This window comes from Kogia breviceps, chromosome 15, assembly GCF_026419965.1.
Source record: "Kogia breviceps isolate mKogBre1 chromosome 15, mKogBre1 haplotype 1, whole genome shotgun sequence".
Classification (NCBI taxonomy): domain Eukaryota; kingdom Metazoa; phylum Chordata; class Mammalia; order Artiodactyla; family Physeteridae; genus Kogia; species Kogia breviceps.
Window position 1 is genome coordinate 79958931 of NC_081324.1, and position 20925 is coordinate 79979855.

A 20925-nucleotide genomic window follows, 5' to 3' on the forward strand; every position below is an offset into this window, starting at 1 on the left:
CATACAGAGTGAAGCAAGTCAGAAAGAGAAAAACAAATACCGCATGCTAACGCACATATATGGAATCGCAAAAACCGGTACTGATGAACCTAGTGGTAGGACCAGAATAAAGACGCAGATGTCGAGAACGGACTTGAGTACACAGTGGGGGGAGGGGAAACTGGCACGAAGTTAGACAGTAGCACTGACATATATACACTACCAAATGTAAAGTGGATGGCTAGTGGGAAGCAGCTGCATAGCACAGGGAGGTCAGCTCAGTGCTTTGTGACCACCTAGAGGGGTGGGATAGGGAGGGTGGGAGGGAGGCTCAAGAGGGACGGGATATGGGGATGTATGTAAAGCAGAAACTAACACACCATTGTAAAGCAATTATACTCCAATAAAGATATTTTAAAAAACCATTAGTTCAAAATCTGGCACATATAATATATAATAATCATATAATAACCATTTCCTGTGTGCTGACTATGTGCCAGGATGCTAAGTAATTTACCCTAATTTACACGTTTAATTTACAATTCTATGGGGTAAGTACAGTTACCCCCATTTTACAGATCAGAAAATAGTGGCCCAGAGAAGTGAAGAACTCAATAAGGGGACGTTGTTGATATCATTATTAACCATCCAAAAGGGAGGGGATTTCATCCTCAGGTAAGGGCTTGGTTCCTTTGCCTGGCCTCCAGAAATAAAAAGGGCTGGAGACCAGCTGAATAAAACGCTGGACAGACGGGGCAAGCCCGGCAGAGCTCAGCAGGCCCCCTCAGAGGCTGTCTCCTCTCTTCCAGGTCCTCCTCCCGGTCTCCCAGCTATTCCTCCAACTCTGGCAAGAGGAGTCCGCCTAGCAGAAGCTCTAGGTCCCGCCGCAGCCCCAGCTACTCCCGCTACAGTCCCAGCAGGTACCGGCCCCGCCCCCAGGCACTGACCCCGCCCGTCCGGCTAGGCCCCGCCTCCCAGTCCCCACTCCTTTGCTCGGATCCGCCTGTCTGGCGCCGCCTCCCCGACGAGCGTCTCCCAAGCCCCGCGAGTTCCTCTCAGGTCAAGCCCTGCCGGGTTACGGATAGGAGATGACTCAGCATCCTAGTGGTTCCCTCTGCCGTCTCTAGAGTGGCAGGCAGGCCCCCAGTACATCCCAGCGTTCTCATGTACTCACCCCAGACACTCCAACGGCCACACCCCAGCCCTCAGGCTCTTCGCACACCTAATACTACCCCTCATCCCTATGTCCATACCCCCCAGTTCTGATTGTTACTCGACACCTGGGCCCACCTAACAGTCATATCCTCACCCTGCAATGCCCACCTTCAAAGGCTGACAGACACCCCCTACACACGCCCAGCCGCGAGGCCCTCCCTCCCCCATGCCGGGTACCCACCCATCCATGCAGACTCTCCCCACAGCCGTGTCATTTTCCCTCCCACCTCCCTAGGGGCCCAGTGCAGACCCCATCCCTGCCCCGGAGTGGGGGGAGGGCAAAGGTAAGGAGGAAGTGAGTGCCCCCCTCCCACCGAAAAGCCAGGCCAGCCCCAGCTCCCCAATAACATCCCCACCGCACCCCTGCAGGGAGCGGGACCCCAAGTACAGCGAGGACTCGCAGCAGCGGGAGCGCGGGCGAGCGCGGCGGAGACGTCGGTCCTACTCGCCCATGCGGAAGCGCCGGAGAGACTCCCCGAGCCACCTGGAGGCGCGGAGGATAACGAGGTGAGGCCAGGAGGCGCCCACCTCCGCCCGCACTTCCACTCCCTTCCTACCCGCTGGGGTCTCAGACTCTCCCCAGGCCTCCTTGGGGCCGCATTGCAGGATTGTGGGAGCTCAGGGACACCCTGCCCCCCATCAGCCACCCCTCAGCCACCATGCGGGCTTGCAAGGAGGGGGCGGGGCCGTGGAGGCGGGGCCTAGGCCGGCGGGGCGGGGTAGAATGCAGTGTCTGGCAAAGGGCTGAGCCCAGCCGGAGGAATCGGGTGTGGCCTGAATCTGCGCACGCAGGTGGGGCGGGGAAGGCGGGGCTGGGCCATAGAAAGAGGTCGGGCCTTGGAATGGGGACCCAAGCAAGGAACAGAACCGGGACTTTGCGTGGGGGCGGAGCCAGGCGGTGGCAACTGACCTCCGCCCTTAGACCCACACGCCCCGGATGCAAGGCTTGAATAGACCCATAGATAATTATTCCCTGAACCAAGTGTAGGGAGGGCAAACAGGAATGTTTAGGTGCCAAAAAGACTGGGAGGGAGCCCTAGTGGGTAAGGGGAGGAGCACTGTTTTGGAGAGGAATCTTGGCTCTGCCACTTTCCAGGTGAGCTGGGAAAGTCTCTTCATCTCCCAGAATCTAAGTTTTCTCACCCATGAACTATTGGAGGCAATAACTCCCAGAAGTATCTATCATAAGGATGAAATGAAAAGGGGCAAAGAGATGTGAATGCAGTTTATGAACTTATATGCAGAACACTAGAACCCACTGTGTCCCACTGTGATGGATTGAATGGTCAGACTAGATGGATAAAGATTCCTGTAACAGATAAAGTCTTGGACGAGAAAGGCCCTAGAAGAGAAGCCTGAGGTCTAAATGGACACAAATTTCTCATGCCTTGAAATGGAGAGAATGGCTGAATGTTGCCCTAAAAATGGCTCTTGACGATCGGTTGGTCTTCCTCCTCGTCCTCCAAGGGTCAGCTACTCAGTCCAGAGACCCACAAGGATCCCGGCCTCCCCTGCCTCCTCCCTGGAGATGACGTGAAGGGAGGAAAAAGAACTTGTGCCCCAGATAGTAAGGCAGGGTAATGGCATTGCCTTCTCAAATGTCTCACAGAACACCCTGCCTTGGCCTGGCACGCAGGAAGGGAGTCCTGCACCCACTGCCTTGACTTTCGAAGGTATCCTTGGAATGGGCTTGGAGGAAGGCTGAGAGGAAGAGAGTGGCATTTCCAAAAGACGCTCTGGTTTCCACACTCAACCCCAAATAGTCCATCTTGATGAGCCCATTCAGTGTTTCTGAAACTTCCATCCCCCACTTTTGCTTTGTCTGATTATTAAGTGTACCATTTACTTAATTTTCTGTAAATAGATGTGCTCTTTTTTAAAGAGGTCCATACATTTATTTCAAAAAGAAACTTGATGCACTACAGTGAGTGGAAAATCAGCCTCTTCTTTTTGCCATAAATAGAAGGTTCTAGTAAAAATAAAAATAGCAAAACAAAACCGTTGCCAGCTGGAGGTTCTCCCTGAGCCCAGCCTTGCTGTGTTTAAAAAAAAAAAAGTGAGATTATGACTTTCCAAAACATATCAGGAGTAGACTGAAAGCGTCTCCTTGATGTTCTCAGGACTGCAAGGGAAAAGTATGGGATTTTTTTTTTTTTTTTCCTGAGGCGCTGGGAAATGTCTCTTGGGACAGTGCCTGTGCTCCCTGGATCGAGGCTGGGAGGAGTCTTGCCCTCATGCCTTCTGCCTCTGGTCCCTGCAGCGCCCGGAAACGCCCCATCCCCTACTACCGGCCCAGCCCCTCTTCGTCCAGCGGCCTCAGCAGCACCTCCTCCTGGTACAGCCGCTCAGCCAGCCGAAGCTCTTCCCGGAGCCCGAGTCACAGCCGCAGCAGCCGCAGCCACAGCCGCAGCCGCAGCCGCAGCCGCAGCCGCAGCCGGACCCGCACTAGCAGCAGCTGCAGCTCCCGCAGCCCCAGCCTGGGCTCTCGGAGCCGGAGCCGGAGCCGGAGCCGGAGCCGGAGCTACAGCTCAGCAGACAGCTACTCCAGCACAAGGCGCTAAGCAAAGGCCCTCCCGTGAGCCAGCTGCCTGTGGTGCCCCTTTCACTCTGCCAGCCTCCCCCACTCCCTGCCCACCCTGCCTTCTCCTTAGTACAGACATTGAGGGCTCCTGGGCCCTGTCCTGCCTGCTCCCCTGGGGGTGGGAGGAAAAGGGGGTATGGGGGCTTCCGCCTCTATGTCGAGCTCCTAGGAGCCCCCACCACACCACCCTGGGGCTCAACTCAGGCCTGAGTATACGGAGTGAACCACCTTCTGTTGGCACAGAGAAATCTCAAAGGTTTCTACGAAGTGACGGGTCCGTGACTCAAAAGTTTGGGTCAGGCCAGGAAAATGCAGAGAGAGTTCTGCTTACCCGCTGCTGGCGGGCGGCACACGAAGGCCAGCGGTACTTCCTCACACCTGCCCTCGTTCTCCTCTCATTCAGTCTCATGGCTGCATGTGTATGGACCCTGATGGGAGTGAGGGGTGGATGTTCGAAGAGACCAAGGGCAGTTCAGGCCCAGGAGAGGGGTCAGGCCTTTCAGCTCCCCACCTAGGCCAGAGCAAAAGCTAGAAGGCTGTTGGGTCCTAGAAAGGGAGACACGTGGGTAGGGGACACGGACATTTCAGTTGGTGGCAGGTGTCGGGAGACAGGAGCTGGACTCGCGGGCCGTGAGTGTGGGAGCAAAAAGGAGGGGGTCGGTCTGCCGCTTGCAGCACGTCCACGCGGTCAGGAAGACGGGCCCAGGAGTTTCTAGCCAGGGAGAGGCCACCGCACCACTTACCCAGAATGCCTCTTGGCGGCTCACACGGACCCGGCGACCTCTGAGAACGGACACGGTGGACAGTCAGGACAGCCTGGTCTGCGGCCCCACTTCCCAAACTTGCCTCCGGCCTGTTCGCTGGCAGCAGCCGAGTTCCGCGGGACCGTCTGCGGAACATTCGCCGGTGCCGTGGCCAGCGGCCAGTCCCCAGCGCCAGCCAGTCTGGCCTTACCCTCCGGTTGGCGCCTGCCTGCCCCCTCCTCACTGCCCAGGCTGCCACACCCTGGATCCTCCCCGGTGCGGCCCGGCACGCACCCACCCTCAGCCTAAGTCACCTCCTCTGCCTTTCAGGGATTTTGCCAGGATGGGGCACAGCAGCTCAGGTTTGGGGGGAAAGATCCAAATCCAGAGAGTCTGGGGGGAAAGGGGCTTGGATGCTCCGCAGCTCCCACTGGTTTCCGGAGTTTCTCATCAGCTCGGGAAAGCCCCACCTTCATTTCTGCCCTCGCCCCGCTCCCCCCCACTCCCCAGCCCGGGGCTGGGCAGCGAGGGTAAGTTGATCTCCAACACACAAATGCCACCAGCTGCTTCATCCGTGGAAGGCCCTGAGAACAGGGGCATGAGGGAGAAGATCCTTAAAATAATCTCCTGGGCATCCCCCTCACCAGCTGACTGGCTTTCCGGAGCCTGGCGGGTGAGTTTCCAGTTTGTGGTGGCCACAGCAGCAGGACAGGGCGTGGAGGGGAGAGGGTGAAAGGAACAGTTCCCAGCTTTGGATGCTGGGGCTTTGGGAAGCAGAAGCCAAACATTCTTTATCCGGGGAGGGGCGCCGTGGGGGGTGGGGGAGCATTTGGAAAAAAATCCTTTTTCTTGGAAGCAGTGAAATCCTCCCTCCCGGTCTTTCCATCACATCAGCCCGTGGGTCCAGAAACTGCCCTGCAGCCAACCGGAAAATCCTTCCTCCACTGGGAGAGCGGGGCCAGGCGCCAGGGCAGCAGTGGAGGACCTGGCCTTTCCACGATGCCCTCTGGCCCAGACCTGGGCCCCGCCCACCAAGACTAATGGATGCCAGTGCTATCACCGCAGAAGGCCCCATGGCAGGTGCCTGGGCCAGGGGCAGGTGCCCTGGGAGGGCATGTACAGCAACTGTAAATAACCCTCTTCCCCGCCCAGGAGTCCAGAGTGGACTCCAGTCTCCATGGAGACAAAGGCTTTCTGGAGCCACAGAACCTCCATAGCAGGACAGCAGTGAGAGACCCAAGAGCCGGCCCCCTGGTCCAGACTGCCTTTATTCAAGCAACTCTAGGGGATCATTTTGCCGGGGGCTCCTAGCAAACCTCTTATTTATCTTATTTATTTATTTATGGTTATTTATTTATTTATGGTTATTTATTTATTTATTTATTTATGGGATTCTCGCTCTCTCAGTTGCCATTAGCAGTATTCAAGTATTTATTTATATGGAGAGGTGTGTGTGTGTGTGTCTGTGCGTTTGGGGAGGAGGGGGAACTTCTACAGTGTTTTTGTGCATCTCTCTTTTTTTTCCCTCGTGTCTCCACGCATGGGATTTGAGAGGCTGGATGTGGACGGGAATGTTGGCCTTTTCCCTAAAGGGGAGGCTCACAGAGCTCTAAGCTTGGAACACCCTGGAGGTGGCCCGGAAGCACTGCAGACCAAAGGTTCATGACTAAGTCCACATCCGGTGAGGTTCAGGCCTGCGCTCCAGCCCCCTTCCCCCCAGCTACCTAACTGAGGTACCAGAAATATGAAAACAGTCAAGAGGCTTATGAGCTAAGGCGCTGACCTGACATGGTAGAGTCACAGCTGACATGGTGGTGAGAGTCTAAAGTTAGCATGTAAGGCAAAAGCTGCAGTCTGAATCACCTGTGAAAGTCCTTTAGGGGGGCACCCACTGTGAGACAGATGCTACATCTTAATCTCACCCTTGTTCCAGGGCACACAGTTAGTGGGTGAGATCATTTGCTCTTCTGAGCCTCCCTAGTTGGTTTCATGTAAGTTACACATGCTTCTGACTCCCCCTTAGCTAATTTCTCCCCATCCCCTGAGATCTCAAGGTTACTCTGTGGACAGGCCTGCCTTGTGAGGAGGTTACCAGCCATCCTGGGAGAGACACACAAACCCAAAGCAAAAGCCTTTTTCTGTGATCTCAGAAGAGAGCACACAACTATTTCTGAAATTAGAAAACAAAACAAACAAGATGAAAGGAGCAGCCGGAGGTTCCCACCAAGAAGGTCATTTTGGAACCTGTCCTGGGAACCAGGATCCAGAGGTCTTGACCAGCCCTGCCTCTCTGACCAGCTAGCAGTGTCTTCTGGCTGCTGGCTGGAGAGGGCTCCTGCCCTTTCCAAAGTCGCTCTTCACTGCCTTGACATGGCCAGCTTGCCTGGTCCAGCTTTGGGTTTGGTGAGACTTTTGCAACATCCCTGATTGTTTCCCTGGCAATGTGACTTTACTCTGCCCTAACCCAAGCAAGGGAGTACCCCTAGCCTGGGAAAGGTTGCAAGAGCTTAAATGCCTCCTGGCAGAAAAATCTGTCCCCTCCCTGTCACTTGGCGTGTTTCTCGAATTTCCTTTACATTTCCTTTTTTTACATCCAAAAATAAAACTGTTTGGGGGCACTGGTAAACCCTGTTTAACCAGAACCCCCAATCCCTGGCACTGCTGTTCCTCTGCCTAATTCACCTTCGTTACACTTCTGCTTCCGGGGAATAAGACAGATTGCCTGAAACCTGCTCGTGGTGAGGACCTGTTTTTAAAAGCAGTGTGGAAAAAGGGAGGGAGATGTGGTTTGAGGTCAAGCAACATTCAGCCCTTCGACCTTCCTGCTATGGATAGTCCCTGGATGAGTGGAGCTAGGCAAATTGCTTCCTTTCTCTGGGCCAAAGTTTCCACCTTTGAGTATTGGAGGAGTTTTTGAGATACAACCCTAAACGTTGACCTGAGGCCTGGGCAATTCTTCAAAGACAGCGTGAGTTCACTGAGACTTAGAGAAAAAATGAAAACATCCTCAAACATTTTTAGGAGGTTCTCAATCATGAGAATAAAACTTAAAAGCAATATGTGAGCTCCCTTCAGTTGATTCCGAAAAGCTAATTCAAATCCCCCACCCAGGGACATTCTCGTTCATCCAGGTTGCACTGCATTCCTACCTCCACGTCTTCCCGTCTTTGATGGAAAGTCAATCTTTGAGAAGCAAAAGATAAAAAATAAAACACAAATTATGATGTTTGAAAGACACCAGGGTCTCAGTCTCAGAGAGCCCCCATCTCTTCATTTACTTAGACCCATCTTCCTTTCCAAAAGGCTTTGCTTGAAGAGGCCAACATTTGGGGTGCTCGCAAAGGTTTGAAAGCACATTTTTTTCTTCTCGAGTCCCACTTCCATCTTTTCTTCTGCTGTATTCCTTTCCACAGATATTCAAAATAGTCTCAGGTGCATGTGTCTTGCTTTGTTTTCTCCTCCAGCTGAATAGAAAATTTTGTCTGATTAAAAAGACAGAAAGAAAAAAAAAAAAAAGGCTCCTCAAACCACACCTCCTCCTCCACTGGCCAGCAGTGTCCAGCTGAGGAACTTAGGGTAGATGCAGTGTCATCAGCGATGCTTTGTTGCGAACTCTTCCTTCTCACTTCCACACCCATGAGCCAGCGGTACTGATGGAGTTGTTGTCTCCCCTCTGTCTGTGGCTGCTGTTTGGGGTTATTTTTGGTTTTTTGAGGGTTTTTTTGTTTGGTTTGTTGGTGGTAGTTGTTTTGCATTGTAAATACCATGATGGGGATCCCTCATCAGAACGTGGCTTATTTAATAATTTATTTCCTATTTATTGAGTGGTGTTAGGAGAGGTGAAGGACCACCTCTTCTCCCTAATTGCTATTGGAAATCGGTCCGTCTCTCAGCTCTGGGTGCGGCTGTCTGCAGTGGGGACATTATCGCCCAGGTAATGAGTGCTAGAATCACCCAGCAAATTGGAATTGGCGGAAATGGAGGCTTCAGTCATACAAATTAAGCTCAAACGGAACTGAAACACTGGTTATCTCCGGGAAATCCTCATTTAGATGGAAATTAATTGAGGAATGAAACGCTTGCACACAGACTTAACTTCTAGTAAAAAGTCACAACTCCTTGAAAAAGAGAGAGAGAACAAAAAAATTGTAATTCCTTTTCTGTGGCCAAGAAAAGCTATGCCTCATCTTCTAACGAGCTGAGCCAAAGAAATGGGAACAGCATCCTTTTGAGGTTCTCTTGCCTGTGTGTGTCTGTCTGGGTGAAATGGAGTGGTTCTCAGGCCTCAGTCTTAGCATCTGTAAAATGGGGCTTGGCCTAAGTGTTCTTGGCAGGGTGGAGGGGAGGGGATTCCAACTCTGATGCTGTGAGTTCCAAACTGTCAGATACAGGGTCCCTCGTGTCTTCTGTAGGTTGAAGGGCCGGAAGAAAACAAAGAAGCAGGGCATGGACTTCATTTGCAGGGTGGGTGGGAGCAGCTGAATCCTGCAGTCAGACATGGGAGACCTCCAGGTGCTGCCCCCTGGGAACTCTTGTGGCCTGGGTTAAAGCCCTCTGTATGAGCTTGAACTTCTCTCCAAGCCCAGCCATCCAGTATATTCAAAGGTGAGACCAGGATGGCTTTGCCCATGCTCTGGATTTCACCACCGTGTATCGTGTCAGGCCATGTTTTGTACAATTGTTCAAACGAGCCAGTGACACAGGTCATATTTCCACTTTTCAGATGAGAAAACTGAGGCCCGGGAAGGGGGAACTGACGTGCCCAGGCTCCCTTGAGCTCCGTCCGATCTGCCTGACTCCACGCCCCACCCACGCTCTTCTCGGTAGCTCTTTCTTGCCAGGCCTAGGCTGTGAGGGCTTCTCTGTGTGCTGTATCTTTCCTCTCCCAATACCCAGCTGTTTCCTCCAGCAGCCATTGGCCAAGGACCTAGTAAAATCTACCACATCAGCCCTGGGGGCTTGATGCACGTCGGGGGCTGGAACTCCCACCTGGAAAACCCCAACCCGGGGGGACCCACCACCAGCCCAGCTCGGCCTGAGCAGCCAGCCTCTGCCCACGTGCCCACATCAGCGGGGGAGAAGCTCCTGTGTTCTCCAGCACCCCGGGACCCTGTCCTCTGCCCAGTGATACAGTGGCCATGGCTTGTTTGATATCTGGTGTCCACAGCTAAGCATAACCTACCCGAGGTTTCCGATTTTTTTCAGCCTGTACGAAACGTGTCTCTGTTCTAATAAAAGGTTCCATGGTATGGTGTTCTCATCCGTGGCCCGGCGTCCTCTGTCCGCATAGGGTGCCCAGAAGCAGAGGGAGGGTGGCTGGGCGGCTGGGAGACGGGGGCAGAGAACAGCCGAGCGGCACCTGCTCTTGCGCCTCACATCATCCCAGCGCTCACCTCGCCCCTTTCCTCACAACAAGCCTGTAAGTATTGGGGGTTCATATATACCTTCAGAGCAGCCACCTTTCCCTAAGCCTTTTTATCTCAGTCTTCGGCACAGCCTCTATTAGGGCTAGGTATTAAGGTCTCTTTTCTACCAAGAAGGAAACAGAGGCCCAGAAAAGCAACGTCACCAGCCCGAGGTCGCAGAATCGGTGATAGGATCCCGGCGGGCTCACTCCAGACCCCAGGCTGTTCACTGCTCTGACCTACAGCACACCCGCTTATGCAGTAAGTGACCATTTTCCTTTGGTCTGATGGTTTTGCTCCGAGGCCTTCACGGTCAGGAGGAAGTTCAGTGCAGGGCACAGATTTGGGAGCCCAGAGACCGGGATTCTAGTGTGGACCCCGTCATTATTAGCGGTGCGCCACGGAGCAAGGACCACAGCCCACTGGTGGCTCTTAGAAAAACAAATGGAGCGCGCGCAACGAACTCCGTGAATGTCAGTGAGCATAGGAGGGCTACTTCGTAAACCGAGCTATGGGCGGGGCGTCTGCAAAGACGGCCTAAAGTAGCCAGCTCGGAACAGTGGGGGCCCCCGAGACCCCGTGGAGGCCCCCGGAAATGTTCTCCGTGTCGGGCGTGAAAGTTTCTTGCCGTGGAGGAGAGGGGTTGGCAACACCCCTGGGGACAGCCAGGTGAGGAAGTGTACAGGGTTGGGACTCGGGCGAACCGGGGAGCCCAATATACCACTGCCAGGGAGAGCTCTCAACTCGGTGTTGCCACGTCTCCCAAGTTCTCAAGAGAACCCGAATTTTTAATTAATTTTTGTGGTACGTGGGCCTCTCACTGTTGTGGCCTCTCCCGTTGAAGAGCACAGGCTCCGGACGCGCAGGCTCAGCGGCCACGGCTCACAGGCCCAGCCGCTCCGCGGCATGTGGGATCCTCCCGGACCGGGGCACGAACCCGCGTCTCCTGCATCAGCAGGCAGACTCCCAACCACTGCGCCACCAGGGAAACCCAAGAGAACCCGAATTTTTAGATAGCATTTCCTGATGTTTAAAATGTTCATAACTCATTCTTTTTTCAAACACTATATGGGTCCAAAAAATTGCACACACACACACACACACACACACACACACACACACACACACACACACACACTATATATATATATATATAATCCCAGGGGCCAAAGAGGAGGACGTGCCTCAGCCCCAAGCTCACCCGTACCCCCAGGGCTACTGGGAGGTTGTTTCAGCCCCTTGTTTACACGCGAGTGTGTTATTAATTAGCTAGGGGAGAAAGATCAAACAGAACAGGTTACCACCAAACCTCTGCAAATCTTCCTTGGGCATCGTTTGGATGGGATCACCCCCCCTGGGGTAGATCCAAAGCTGTCTTTGGATCTGTCACCACTCCCTCCCTGCCCTGTGCCCCCTGCCCCACCTCGTGCACACTGATTCCTTCCTTCCCACATTGGCTTGGTTAAGGCAACCACCAGCGTCCTCTTTTGAGGCTTCATCAATGAATAATCATAGAATAATAATAATTACCTTTTACGGGTCAATTATGTGCCAAGCCCTTTGCATGCATTAACTCATTTCGTTTTCCTAAACCCCATTTAGCCCCATTCGACAGAGCAGGAAATTGAGGCTCAGACAGGGAAGTCCATGTAGCTAGTGGGTATTTGCACCGAGGTCTGTGGGCTGCAGGGCCATTTCTGCTGCACCTCTCTACTCCCGAAGGTGTGGGCCCCGTCTGCTCAGAGCTGGCCCTCCCTAAGGGCCTCTGATGACTTTTTCTGGAAAACGTGTCTGCCAGGAGGCGGTCGTTCCCTGCGATGCCAGCCTAGTGACTCGTGGAGGAGGTCTTTGCCCTTCTCTCCATGTTCTGGCTCCCAGTTACGGGACCCTTGGCCTGAACAGGTGACCCAGCCCTCCCAGTCTCCAGGGGAGACAGCCCTGCTTCCAGAAGTGCCTCTCTTTCCGGCCAGGTTGGCGGCTGCCCAGGGATGGAGCAGAGGCAGCGTATACCCTAAACTTCTCCAGCCCCAGGGGCACACGCAGCCCCTCCACTGGGTGAAGACAAGCAGGGAGTGGGGGGCAACATCAGAAAATACAAGTTCCCAAGGGGCAGGAGCCCCTAGTTGGCTTCATGAGGATAGCAAACCGAGCCCTCTCCGGGCCCTCGTTACTCCACCTGATAAAAAGAGGTCGGCTTAGACCAGTGTTTCTCAACCCTGGCTCTACATTAGAAACACCTGTGACCTTCATAAAACCAGCCACGCTCAAGTCCCACCCCCCATTCTTATCTCGCGATAAGAATCGCGAGAGTGGTTGCCAGTCAGCCATTTTTTCAAAGGCTTCCGGGTCATTCTCACATGAAGCCGGGACTGAGAACCGCTGGGTTAGGCGGCACCTAAGATGTCATCTGCCGTCCCGATTTGATACCCTGTGGTGGGGTGCGAGCTGCCATCGTGGTACTGGGAACGCAAGGAACAACGGCCACTCTTGTAGGGGACCTACCCTGTGCCGGGCACGATTCCAAGCGCTCCACGGATGCCGACACCAAGTGCTTATGTGATTTCAACCTCACATCCGTATGAGGTAGGTGTTATTTTACGCCAAGTTTACAGATGCAGAAACTAAGGCACAGACAGGGGCCTCAGGTCACACAGCTAGCAGCTGGCACAGCTGGATGCTAGAATGGGGGTGAGTCCAAAGGGGCACCTCAAACAGCCTTGGAGGTTCAAGGAAGGCATTGCAGAGAGACTGACATCTAGGCTAATGCCCGGGCAATGAGTGGAGTTGGCCAGGCCAGAAAAGGGGGCCCAAGAAAGAGGAGGGAGGGGCGGGGATCGCAGGCAGGGGCGAGTGCACGTGTGTGGGACCGGAGGAATGACTTCAGCTGCCTAGACTCGGGCTCTGCCCCCTGCCTATCCTGTGCGTTCCTTCCACGGCGCTTGTTACTATCTGTAATTAGTGTGTCTGCTTGTTTATGTGTTCACTGCCCGTCTCCAGGGGGACAGAAGCCTTGCCTGCCTCGTTCGTATGCCCAGCAGGAAGTGCCGGCCCTGGCCCTGGCCGCTTGTCATGTAGTTGAGTTTGCTTGGAGTTGCCAGCTCTGCGCCCTGCCCTTCCGATTCCCATGCATTTCTAAACTGGTTAATTTTTGCTTTATGTGGGGTGTGGGACGGGGAGTGGTGGCTAGGAGGACAAAGCAGTGACATGTCCCACGGGATCTCTGGTGCGCACACCGTCCCCACTAGGGGCTACCTCCCTCCCCGGCAGTGAGAGGAGACAGCATGGGTTGTGAGGCGGACGGATGAGGGCATCTACCGTTCACCCAGCACCGTGTGAGGCTCTGGGGGATATGGGAAAACGGCATGATTTTTTTAAAGGCAGTTTCTGAGAGTGAGGGCTTGGGAGTCTGAAAGACCTGGATCCGAGCTTGACTCTGCTACTTCCTAGCTGAGTGTCTCTGTGTAAGTGGCTTAGCCTCTCTGAGCCTCAGGTGCCCCGTGTTTCCAATGGGGACAATGAAAGTATCCATCTCCTAAGGGTGCCGTGGAGATGGATAGAGGTGGTGCGTGTAAGCATTTAGCCCAGGGCCTGATGGAGGTAGTGTCCTTGTCACTGATCCTAAAAAAGCTGGGGGTTGGGGGTAGGCTGGCTGAGTTGCCTAGATACCCTCCTGATAAGTTTCTGGGATGGTGCCGGGTCACCTTGGAAAAAGCTCAAACAGCCTCTCTTCTCACCTTTCATCACCTCCAACACTGAATTCTCAAGAGAGGCGCTCCCAGCTGCCGCCCTCCATAAATATCTCCTCCGCTTAGAAGAATCCAGAGCCTCCTCAGAGCTTGGCGATCTCCCCGCATGCATCCCCACCCCGACATCTCATCAACATTTTCTACCAGAGTAGTTCTCACATCCCCCCACCAGTGGAAAGACACAGGGCATCGTTCAGGCATTTGAACCCAGAGTAACAGGGGTTTCCACTCCCTCCGAGTCCTGGCTCCAAACCTTCTATAACTGTGGCCAGGCGACTCATGGCAGGTTTCCTTTTCTCCCTGGAGTCTCTCTCACCTCAAATCCTATCTCTAGGTTAAGTAATCTTAACCTAAGGGAATCCGTAACCTCCCGTGCTTGGGCTTCAGAGAGTCCATGAATCATCTGACATCTGACGCCAAGTTTTTATGTATGAAAATATCAGCATTTTGGTGCAGAGAAGTACATATTTCCCACCAGTTTTCTAGAAGAACCCAACTTGAAGATTTAGGACTCTTCCGCCAAATGTGTCTTTACTCTCTCAAGATGTGGCAGAGTTTCTAGTTGCCTCCTCATAGCCATTGCCCCTTCATCCACAGTAATAACCCCCACCCCAATTTTTAACTGGGTTCAGGGCCACCCAGAATAAAGACTGCATTTCCCATCCTCCCTTGCAGCTAGGGTGGCCATGTGGCTAATTTGGGCCAGTGAGAAAAGGCAGAATTTTTACATGGCTGCTTCCAGAAGTTGCTGTAACAGAGATTCGTTGTGTGCTTTTTGTTTCTTCCTCATCCCTTCCTTCTTCTCGCTGGCTGGAACGAGGACATGATGGCTGGAACTCAGGTGGCTCCTTGGTCCATGAGATGGCTTTGGGAATGGAGCCCATACAGATGGGGCAGTAAGGGGGAAAGGTGTCAGTCCCCAAGCACTGCGTGGAACACAGCCTCATGCCAGCTCAGACAGAATGTCTCTGGATTTTAATATTAGGAAGAACAAAACCTCTCTGTTCTTATAGCCTCTGTTATTTTGACTCTCTGCTGTTCTCAGCTGAAGCTAATCCTACCTCGTATTCGGGGTGAATCTAAGCCAGCCCTGAGAAGACATCATGTTTATATCTCCCCTTGTCCATCTCTGTACATCCTCCCAGAGACTCCAACCTTCCTCCCCCTCCCAGCACAGGCCGTGAGAACCCTCTCAGGCTGAGCCCTCCTAAGAGCTGTCATCCCCAGACCTAAAGAAAAAAAAGTTTCCAAAGCAGTTGCCTGGTGGCACGGTCACCAACTGGTCAAACCACCTCCTGCTCTGACCTCAGAGATATCTGGGAAAGGGGACCTCAAGATTATAGACTTTCCAGCTCTCCCCAGAGCGACCCTCTGCTAAGTGCCTTGTAATGACATTCTACATAAATGTTCCAAACTGGGAGGAATAGATATCTCTTTCCCAGCCAGTTCTCTCCATAGAGAAGGAGAGAGAATGACTTACCCCTCAGAACAATGCTAGTACCGAGAAAGTTCTCTTGAAGGAACACCAAGAAGCACAGAAAGACAGAATTTGGGAAACTATTCATCAGAATAGCCTGGGTCATGCTGTACTAACAAATAAACCCCAAATGTCAGAGTCTTATGAGAACAGAGCTTTATTTCCCATCCAGCAGGGGTCGCCTCTCATTGATGATGTTGGTGACCAGAGTGCAGAAGGAAAGGGGAGTCACCCAAGGGTCCTGCCCTCATGGAGCTGAGGTCTCCCCGGGGCTATTATATTAAACGCTTGGGACTGGAATTGACAGACATCACTTCTGCTCACAATCCATTGGCCACAACTAGTTACATGGCTTTTCTCAACCACAATGGCATCTGGAATTGCATCGCTACCTACCAAGTGCCCAGAATTGTACTGAATCCCAGTGACGTGCCAGGTACTGTTTTAGGTGCCAAGGACAGAGCCCTAAATGACAAAAGTCCCCACCCTCAGCCCTCGTGAAGCTCTCATTCTGATGAATTTAAAAAAAAAAAACAAACCCTAATAATAGAGTGGTAAAATGTAACTGTCAGTTAATGGCCAGGGCTATGAAGAAAAAGAAACCAGCTGTTGTGAGAGAACATGATAGGAGAAGGTTTGTCCAAGTAAGTGATATTTAATTAGAGACACAAATAAAGTGAGAAACCAGAGATGCCGAGATGTGGGGAGGAGTGTCACAGGTGACTGGAAGGTCCTCGGACTGGAATAAGTGTGGCTCTTCTGTCCCAAGGGCAGAAAGAAAGCCACTGGGACTTCAGCTCAGGGAGCAAGGGCTGGATGGTAGCAGGAAATCAGATCAGAAACGTAACTAAGAGCCTTTACTTCCTTCGTAAGACTTTTCAGCATCTAAAGGTATTTAAATTGTTGATTGGAGTATTTGTTTATTGATCGATGTGAGAGCAGAGACTTTCACCTCATTCACTGATTTCTCTAGCCCCTAGGGTAGTGCTTGGCACATAAGGACTTAATAAATACGGAGTGAATGAATAGAAGAGCAAATGAACGAATGGGTCTCTTCACTCCCCACGTCCGCTTGTCCTCACGTATTCATTGCACAGCACCACGACCCACCTGGTCACCCAGGTCTAAAAACTCCTAACCCTCCCCTCCCATCCAGTCACGTGGTCAAATTGCTTCTGCTTCTTTATTATATCAAGCATTATATCCACCCTTCACCTCTTCTTAGCCAACAGGCCAGGCCTCTCCTAGCCCAGGCCACCATCCTCCCCGGATCCTACAACAAACAAGATCTTTGCTGGTCTCCCTGGAGTCTTGCCCTGTAATACACTCTCCATAAGCAGCTCGTGATTTTTCTAGAATCTCACACCTCATCACATCAACCCTCCCTCTCCAGACAGGTCAGTGGATCTTCGAAGTGCTCAGGACAAAGTCTGACTCCTTAGTGGGGTCTATGAGGCCCTACGTCATCTGGCCCATACCCACCTCCTCGACCATGTCACCCTCACAACCTGTGCCGACAATTACCCTGTGAGATAGGTACTGTTATCATCCCCATTTTACAGCTGGCAAGACAGATTCAGAGAGGCTAAGACACTTGCCCAGAGCAGCACAGCCAACAGGATTCAATCAGGGTGTGTTCACATCCTTACCCACCATGTTTTACTGTCTTATAAGTAAGTGGTCAATGCTGGCGCTCTCACTCCTTAAAAATCTGGTTCCCTGGCTCAGAATAACTGTTTGAGTTATGAAAGGGGTCTCAGAAGTCCTGATAAAAGGAATAAGTAATGGGGAATAAGTAAAGGGGCCCCTGAGAGCCGTTAGCCAGGGCCGTCCATCTTTGAAGATGGGTGGAGAGAGCTGACCCCCGACTCCCTTCTGGACCCACATGCAGCTAAGATCCAACCCCTCGGCGGAGTCCGCCGAGCCCCCGCCCCCGCCCCAGCTCTGAGCAGCTTTTCACGTCAGTAACACGTAAGGATCCTCTGGTTGACACCATAATGGCTCATCCCAGGCAGCCTCCAGGCTCCCAAATGCGAGTGTGTCCTGGTGTCGTTTGTTCTACTGAGAAGGTCTGGACGGACTGGTAGAAAGTTCTAGAGAGGAAGGCCCGTGAGAAGACGAAGAGAGAGGTGGGCCGTGACCTGCAGCCCAGCTGCGGTCTGTTGGGCCCGGCTGGCTTTGGAGAGCTGGTGCTCTGGCCAGGTGTACAGAGGGGGCCAGATGGCCCAGCTTACTGGGCAGCTGAAGGTATAGGCTTAGGAGCCAGTCAGCACAGACCTGACTCTGTGCCTTAGACTTTTCCACATAGAACAGGACTGACAGTCTCCACTGCCTCATAGGGTTTTTATGAGGATGAAGAGAGAAGACAGACAGGGCCTTTAGCAGAGCTTGGTCTTGACATAACCAACCGGTCTAGAATAACGGTGGGTTCATTCCTGTTTCGTTGTTTTGATTGTTGTTATTCACAGAATCACGGAGTGGTTAGGAGCACAGACTCCGGAGCCAGTGTGCCTGGATTTGAATATCAGCTCTGCCACTTGGTAGCTGTGTGCCTTGAAAGAGTTCTCTAACCTCTCTGTGACTCAATATCATCATCTATGAATGGAGATGATGATACCGATTTTAGAGCAATTTGGCCGAGGATTAAGTTGACACATAAAGCACAACTGGTACAAAATGTTAAATGTTTGCTATTTTAATTGTGATTAGGATTATTATAATTGCTTTTAGAGGTGGTCAGAGGAAGCAGTCTGGAGAGAACTTTGGAGACAATGGTAGGAGGAATCTAGAGATTAGTAAATAAGTACCACCTGCATGGGATTGGGAGGGTATCGACTTGTTAAGGGCGGGGCCACGTGGGTTGTTTTTTATTTTATTTATTAATTGCGTGTTTGTGTGGGCGTGCAGCCAAAGAAGGGGCTTGAAGTGCAGACACACCTGGGTTCGGAACCCACAAGCTGGTGGCCTTGGGCAGGTTACATCACGCCTTGAGCCTCAGTTTCCTCATCAGTAAAACTGGGGTGATAATACTCCAGTGCTGTCACTGTGTGTGGAGTCTGTCACACGTAGCAAGGCAGTTTAGACGCAGCGAGAAGAAGACATGATCTGCTCAGCCAAGATCTCCTGAGCTCCCGTCATGTACCAGGTGCCCTTCTAGGCACAGGGGATGCTGCTGTGAACGAGATACCCAAGGGTCCTGCTCTCATGGGGCTGAAGGTGCTGGAAACCCCATTACTGTCACCCACAGGGGAGCTGAGAAAGGAAGGGAAAAAGGCATGATCATGCTTGCCTCCTGCTTGCTGGGGAGTCAGCTGGCTCTGGGGACGACCAGGAGAGGGAACTCTGAGCCGGGTCTTCCTGGACCTGGAGGCTGAGTGACTCGGGGAGGCCGCCAGGACCCGCCTCCACGCCCGGAGCAAGAGTTCAAAGCCCTGGAATTGTAGGGCAAACTTTAGGCAAAAATGTCACCCAGAAAGCCATCCCTTGGAGGGCTTCATAGAGCGCCCCCTTCAGCGCCCACAGACCCCACCCCCATCGTGGCTGGACCTGCAGGTGAATGCGTAAAGGCTGGGGTGGGAGAGAACCCGGGTTCAGTGGAAAAAAAAAAGCACGGAATCATCCTGGGTCTTCGTCCTGGCACTACCTGCTGTTTCTCGTCCCAGGGCCCCCGTTTCCAGGATGCAGGGTGATGTCACCCTCCCCCGGGCCATCTGTCTGAGGATTCATTGTGGCCCTTCCTGTGTGAAAGCTCCAAGAGGATGGCAGCCAAGAGAACACTTGTTCCAGGACCTGGGGTGTAGCATCGCCCCCTCCCCAGCCCCAGCGGGGTCTTTCCTTCCCTGAGAGCCAGCCTGGAGGCCCTTCCCCGCGCCCCCGGCCACCTCTCCTGGAGATGACCCCATATTTCACCTGCCACCTGCCCACAGCCTGCAGGGCTTACTGACCACTCTCCCTGTGTGCTCGCTGACTCCTCTCCAGGCCGCCTGTCAGCAGGGCCAGCAGCTGCCTCCCTGCTCAGCTTCCCAAAACAGAAGGCTGGCCTGACCCAGAAACATAGCAAGCACCTGGGCAGAAAGGGACGACAGGCCCGCAGGAGAGACGCCAGACAAGGCCTGGGCAATATTGTCCCAATTCTGGTTACCGGGGGCTCCCACATCCCACTGGCTCGAGTTCCAGTCCTCAGCCAGCTGTGTGGCCCGGGGCAGGTGGCTTCACCTCTCTGAACTACAGGGATTCATTGAGGCGATGAATAAAAGTGCTGGGCACAGGGCCTGGTACACGGTCAGTGCTCAGTGAGCGCGAGCAGGGACTATGTTACAAGAGGCAGTACAGCAGAGGCGTCAGGAGCGAAACTTCCGAGGTTCAAGTCCCAGCTCTGCTATTTAATTGGGCATACAGACAGGAGCAAGACACATCCTCTCCCTCTGCCTCAGTTTCCTCGTCTGTTAAATGGGGATGATAAAAGCCCCTTCCTCGTGGAGTTGTAGGGAGGGCTAGCTGAGTTAATACACATAAATTTAAAGTGCTTAGAACAGAACCTGGCACATGGAAAGTGCCAGATAAACGCTAATGATCGCTGTTGCTATTTTCCAGCTGCACAGCAATCTCTTCCCTCCTGCGGGACTGAATGCCGCAATCATCCCTGAAATGAGAAGGTAGGTGAGGTCGCTGAGCGTGTGCTCCCCACCCCCTGCCCAGGCTTTGTGGAAGGGAAGCCTGGGAGGAAGGGGACGCAGCATCTTCTAGACCACACCCACCAGCAGACTCGCGCTTAGGAAGGCGAACACAGCTGGGAAACCTCTGCAGCCCCTGCCCAGGTCGCAGGCACGGCCAGCTTTCTTCTGTGTGTCATGCAGTGATTCTTCCCGTTCCTGGCTCCACACCCAGCCAGCCTCGCCCCGCTGTAATTACAGAGAGAGCTGAGGCCTCGGTGCCCAACGTGACGTCAGCCTGAAGCTTCCAGCACATTGATCTCACCCCAGTCACTTGGGATGCGGGCGCCTCCAGCTTCCGCCCCCCCCTCGGCCCCAGGAGAAGGCAGCGGGGTCTGGGTCCGTCAGCTCAGCCCAGACTTGCAGGCTCCCACCCGGGCCCTGCCGCCCCGCGGCGGTGTGCACGGGCCACGCCCTGCGCCGCTGTTTCCTCCCCTGCAGCATGGGCGTGGCGACAGCACCCACGCTGCTGTTGTGAGGGTTTAGGGAGATCACATCTGCAACTGCTCACGGCCGTGGCAGGTACGCAGGGAACAGTAAACGGACGGTGATGTTGTCACCCTCCATGCTACTATTTTTAGCAAACTGCCTCACGTGTGCCCTGCTTAATATCCAACCGATATCTCAACCGATGACTCACTGAATTCCTTAACACCCCCCAGCCCACCGCAGCCCACGAGGAAGGCAGGGTCCACCCGACCCTAAGCCCACAGAGGAAGCATAGCACGCCTCAAACTGCACACCTGCTGCGGACAGATGAAAGATGAACCCAAGCTCGAGGGGCCTTTGGGTTAAAGGACAACTTACAGACTCATTCTCTGAGCTACCTGGGAGGGGCAGGGGAGTCTAGAAAATAGGTCCTCTCTGGCCTTGGAATTCCGGACCAGACACTCTGCCTGAATAGAGCACCGGTGGATAATTATCATTATTAACTGTCATCGTCGTAAGAGAAGCTACCATTGGATAACGCTTCCTGTGACAGTGTCCTTATCTGTGGAATAGGGATCATTGCACCACTCTTACCTCACGGGACTGTTGGTGAGGATGAAGCAAAACTAATGTTTGTG

At 53.3% G+C, this 20925-nt stretch overlaps 1 protein-coding gene across 1 annotated transcript in view; it reads left to right on the plus strand.

Annotated features, from left to right (window-relative positions):
- The window catches only part of SRRM4 (serine/arginine repetitive matrix 4), a 171829-nt gene extending 162051 nt beyond the window's left edge, over positions 1 to 9778 (plus strand). The window contains exons 11-13 of the mRNA XM_067014659.1: positions 789 to 899; positions 1564 to 1701; positions 3455 to 9778. Coding sequence (XP_066870760.1) covers positions 789 to 899; positions 1564 to 1701; positions 3455 to 3755 — 550 coding nt within the window. The 3' untranslated portion in view covers positions 3756 to 9778. The remainder of the gene's footprint in view (positions 1 to 788; positions 900 to 1563; positions 1702 to 3454) is intronic.
- Positions 9779 to 20925: the final 11147 nt, after the last annotated feature.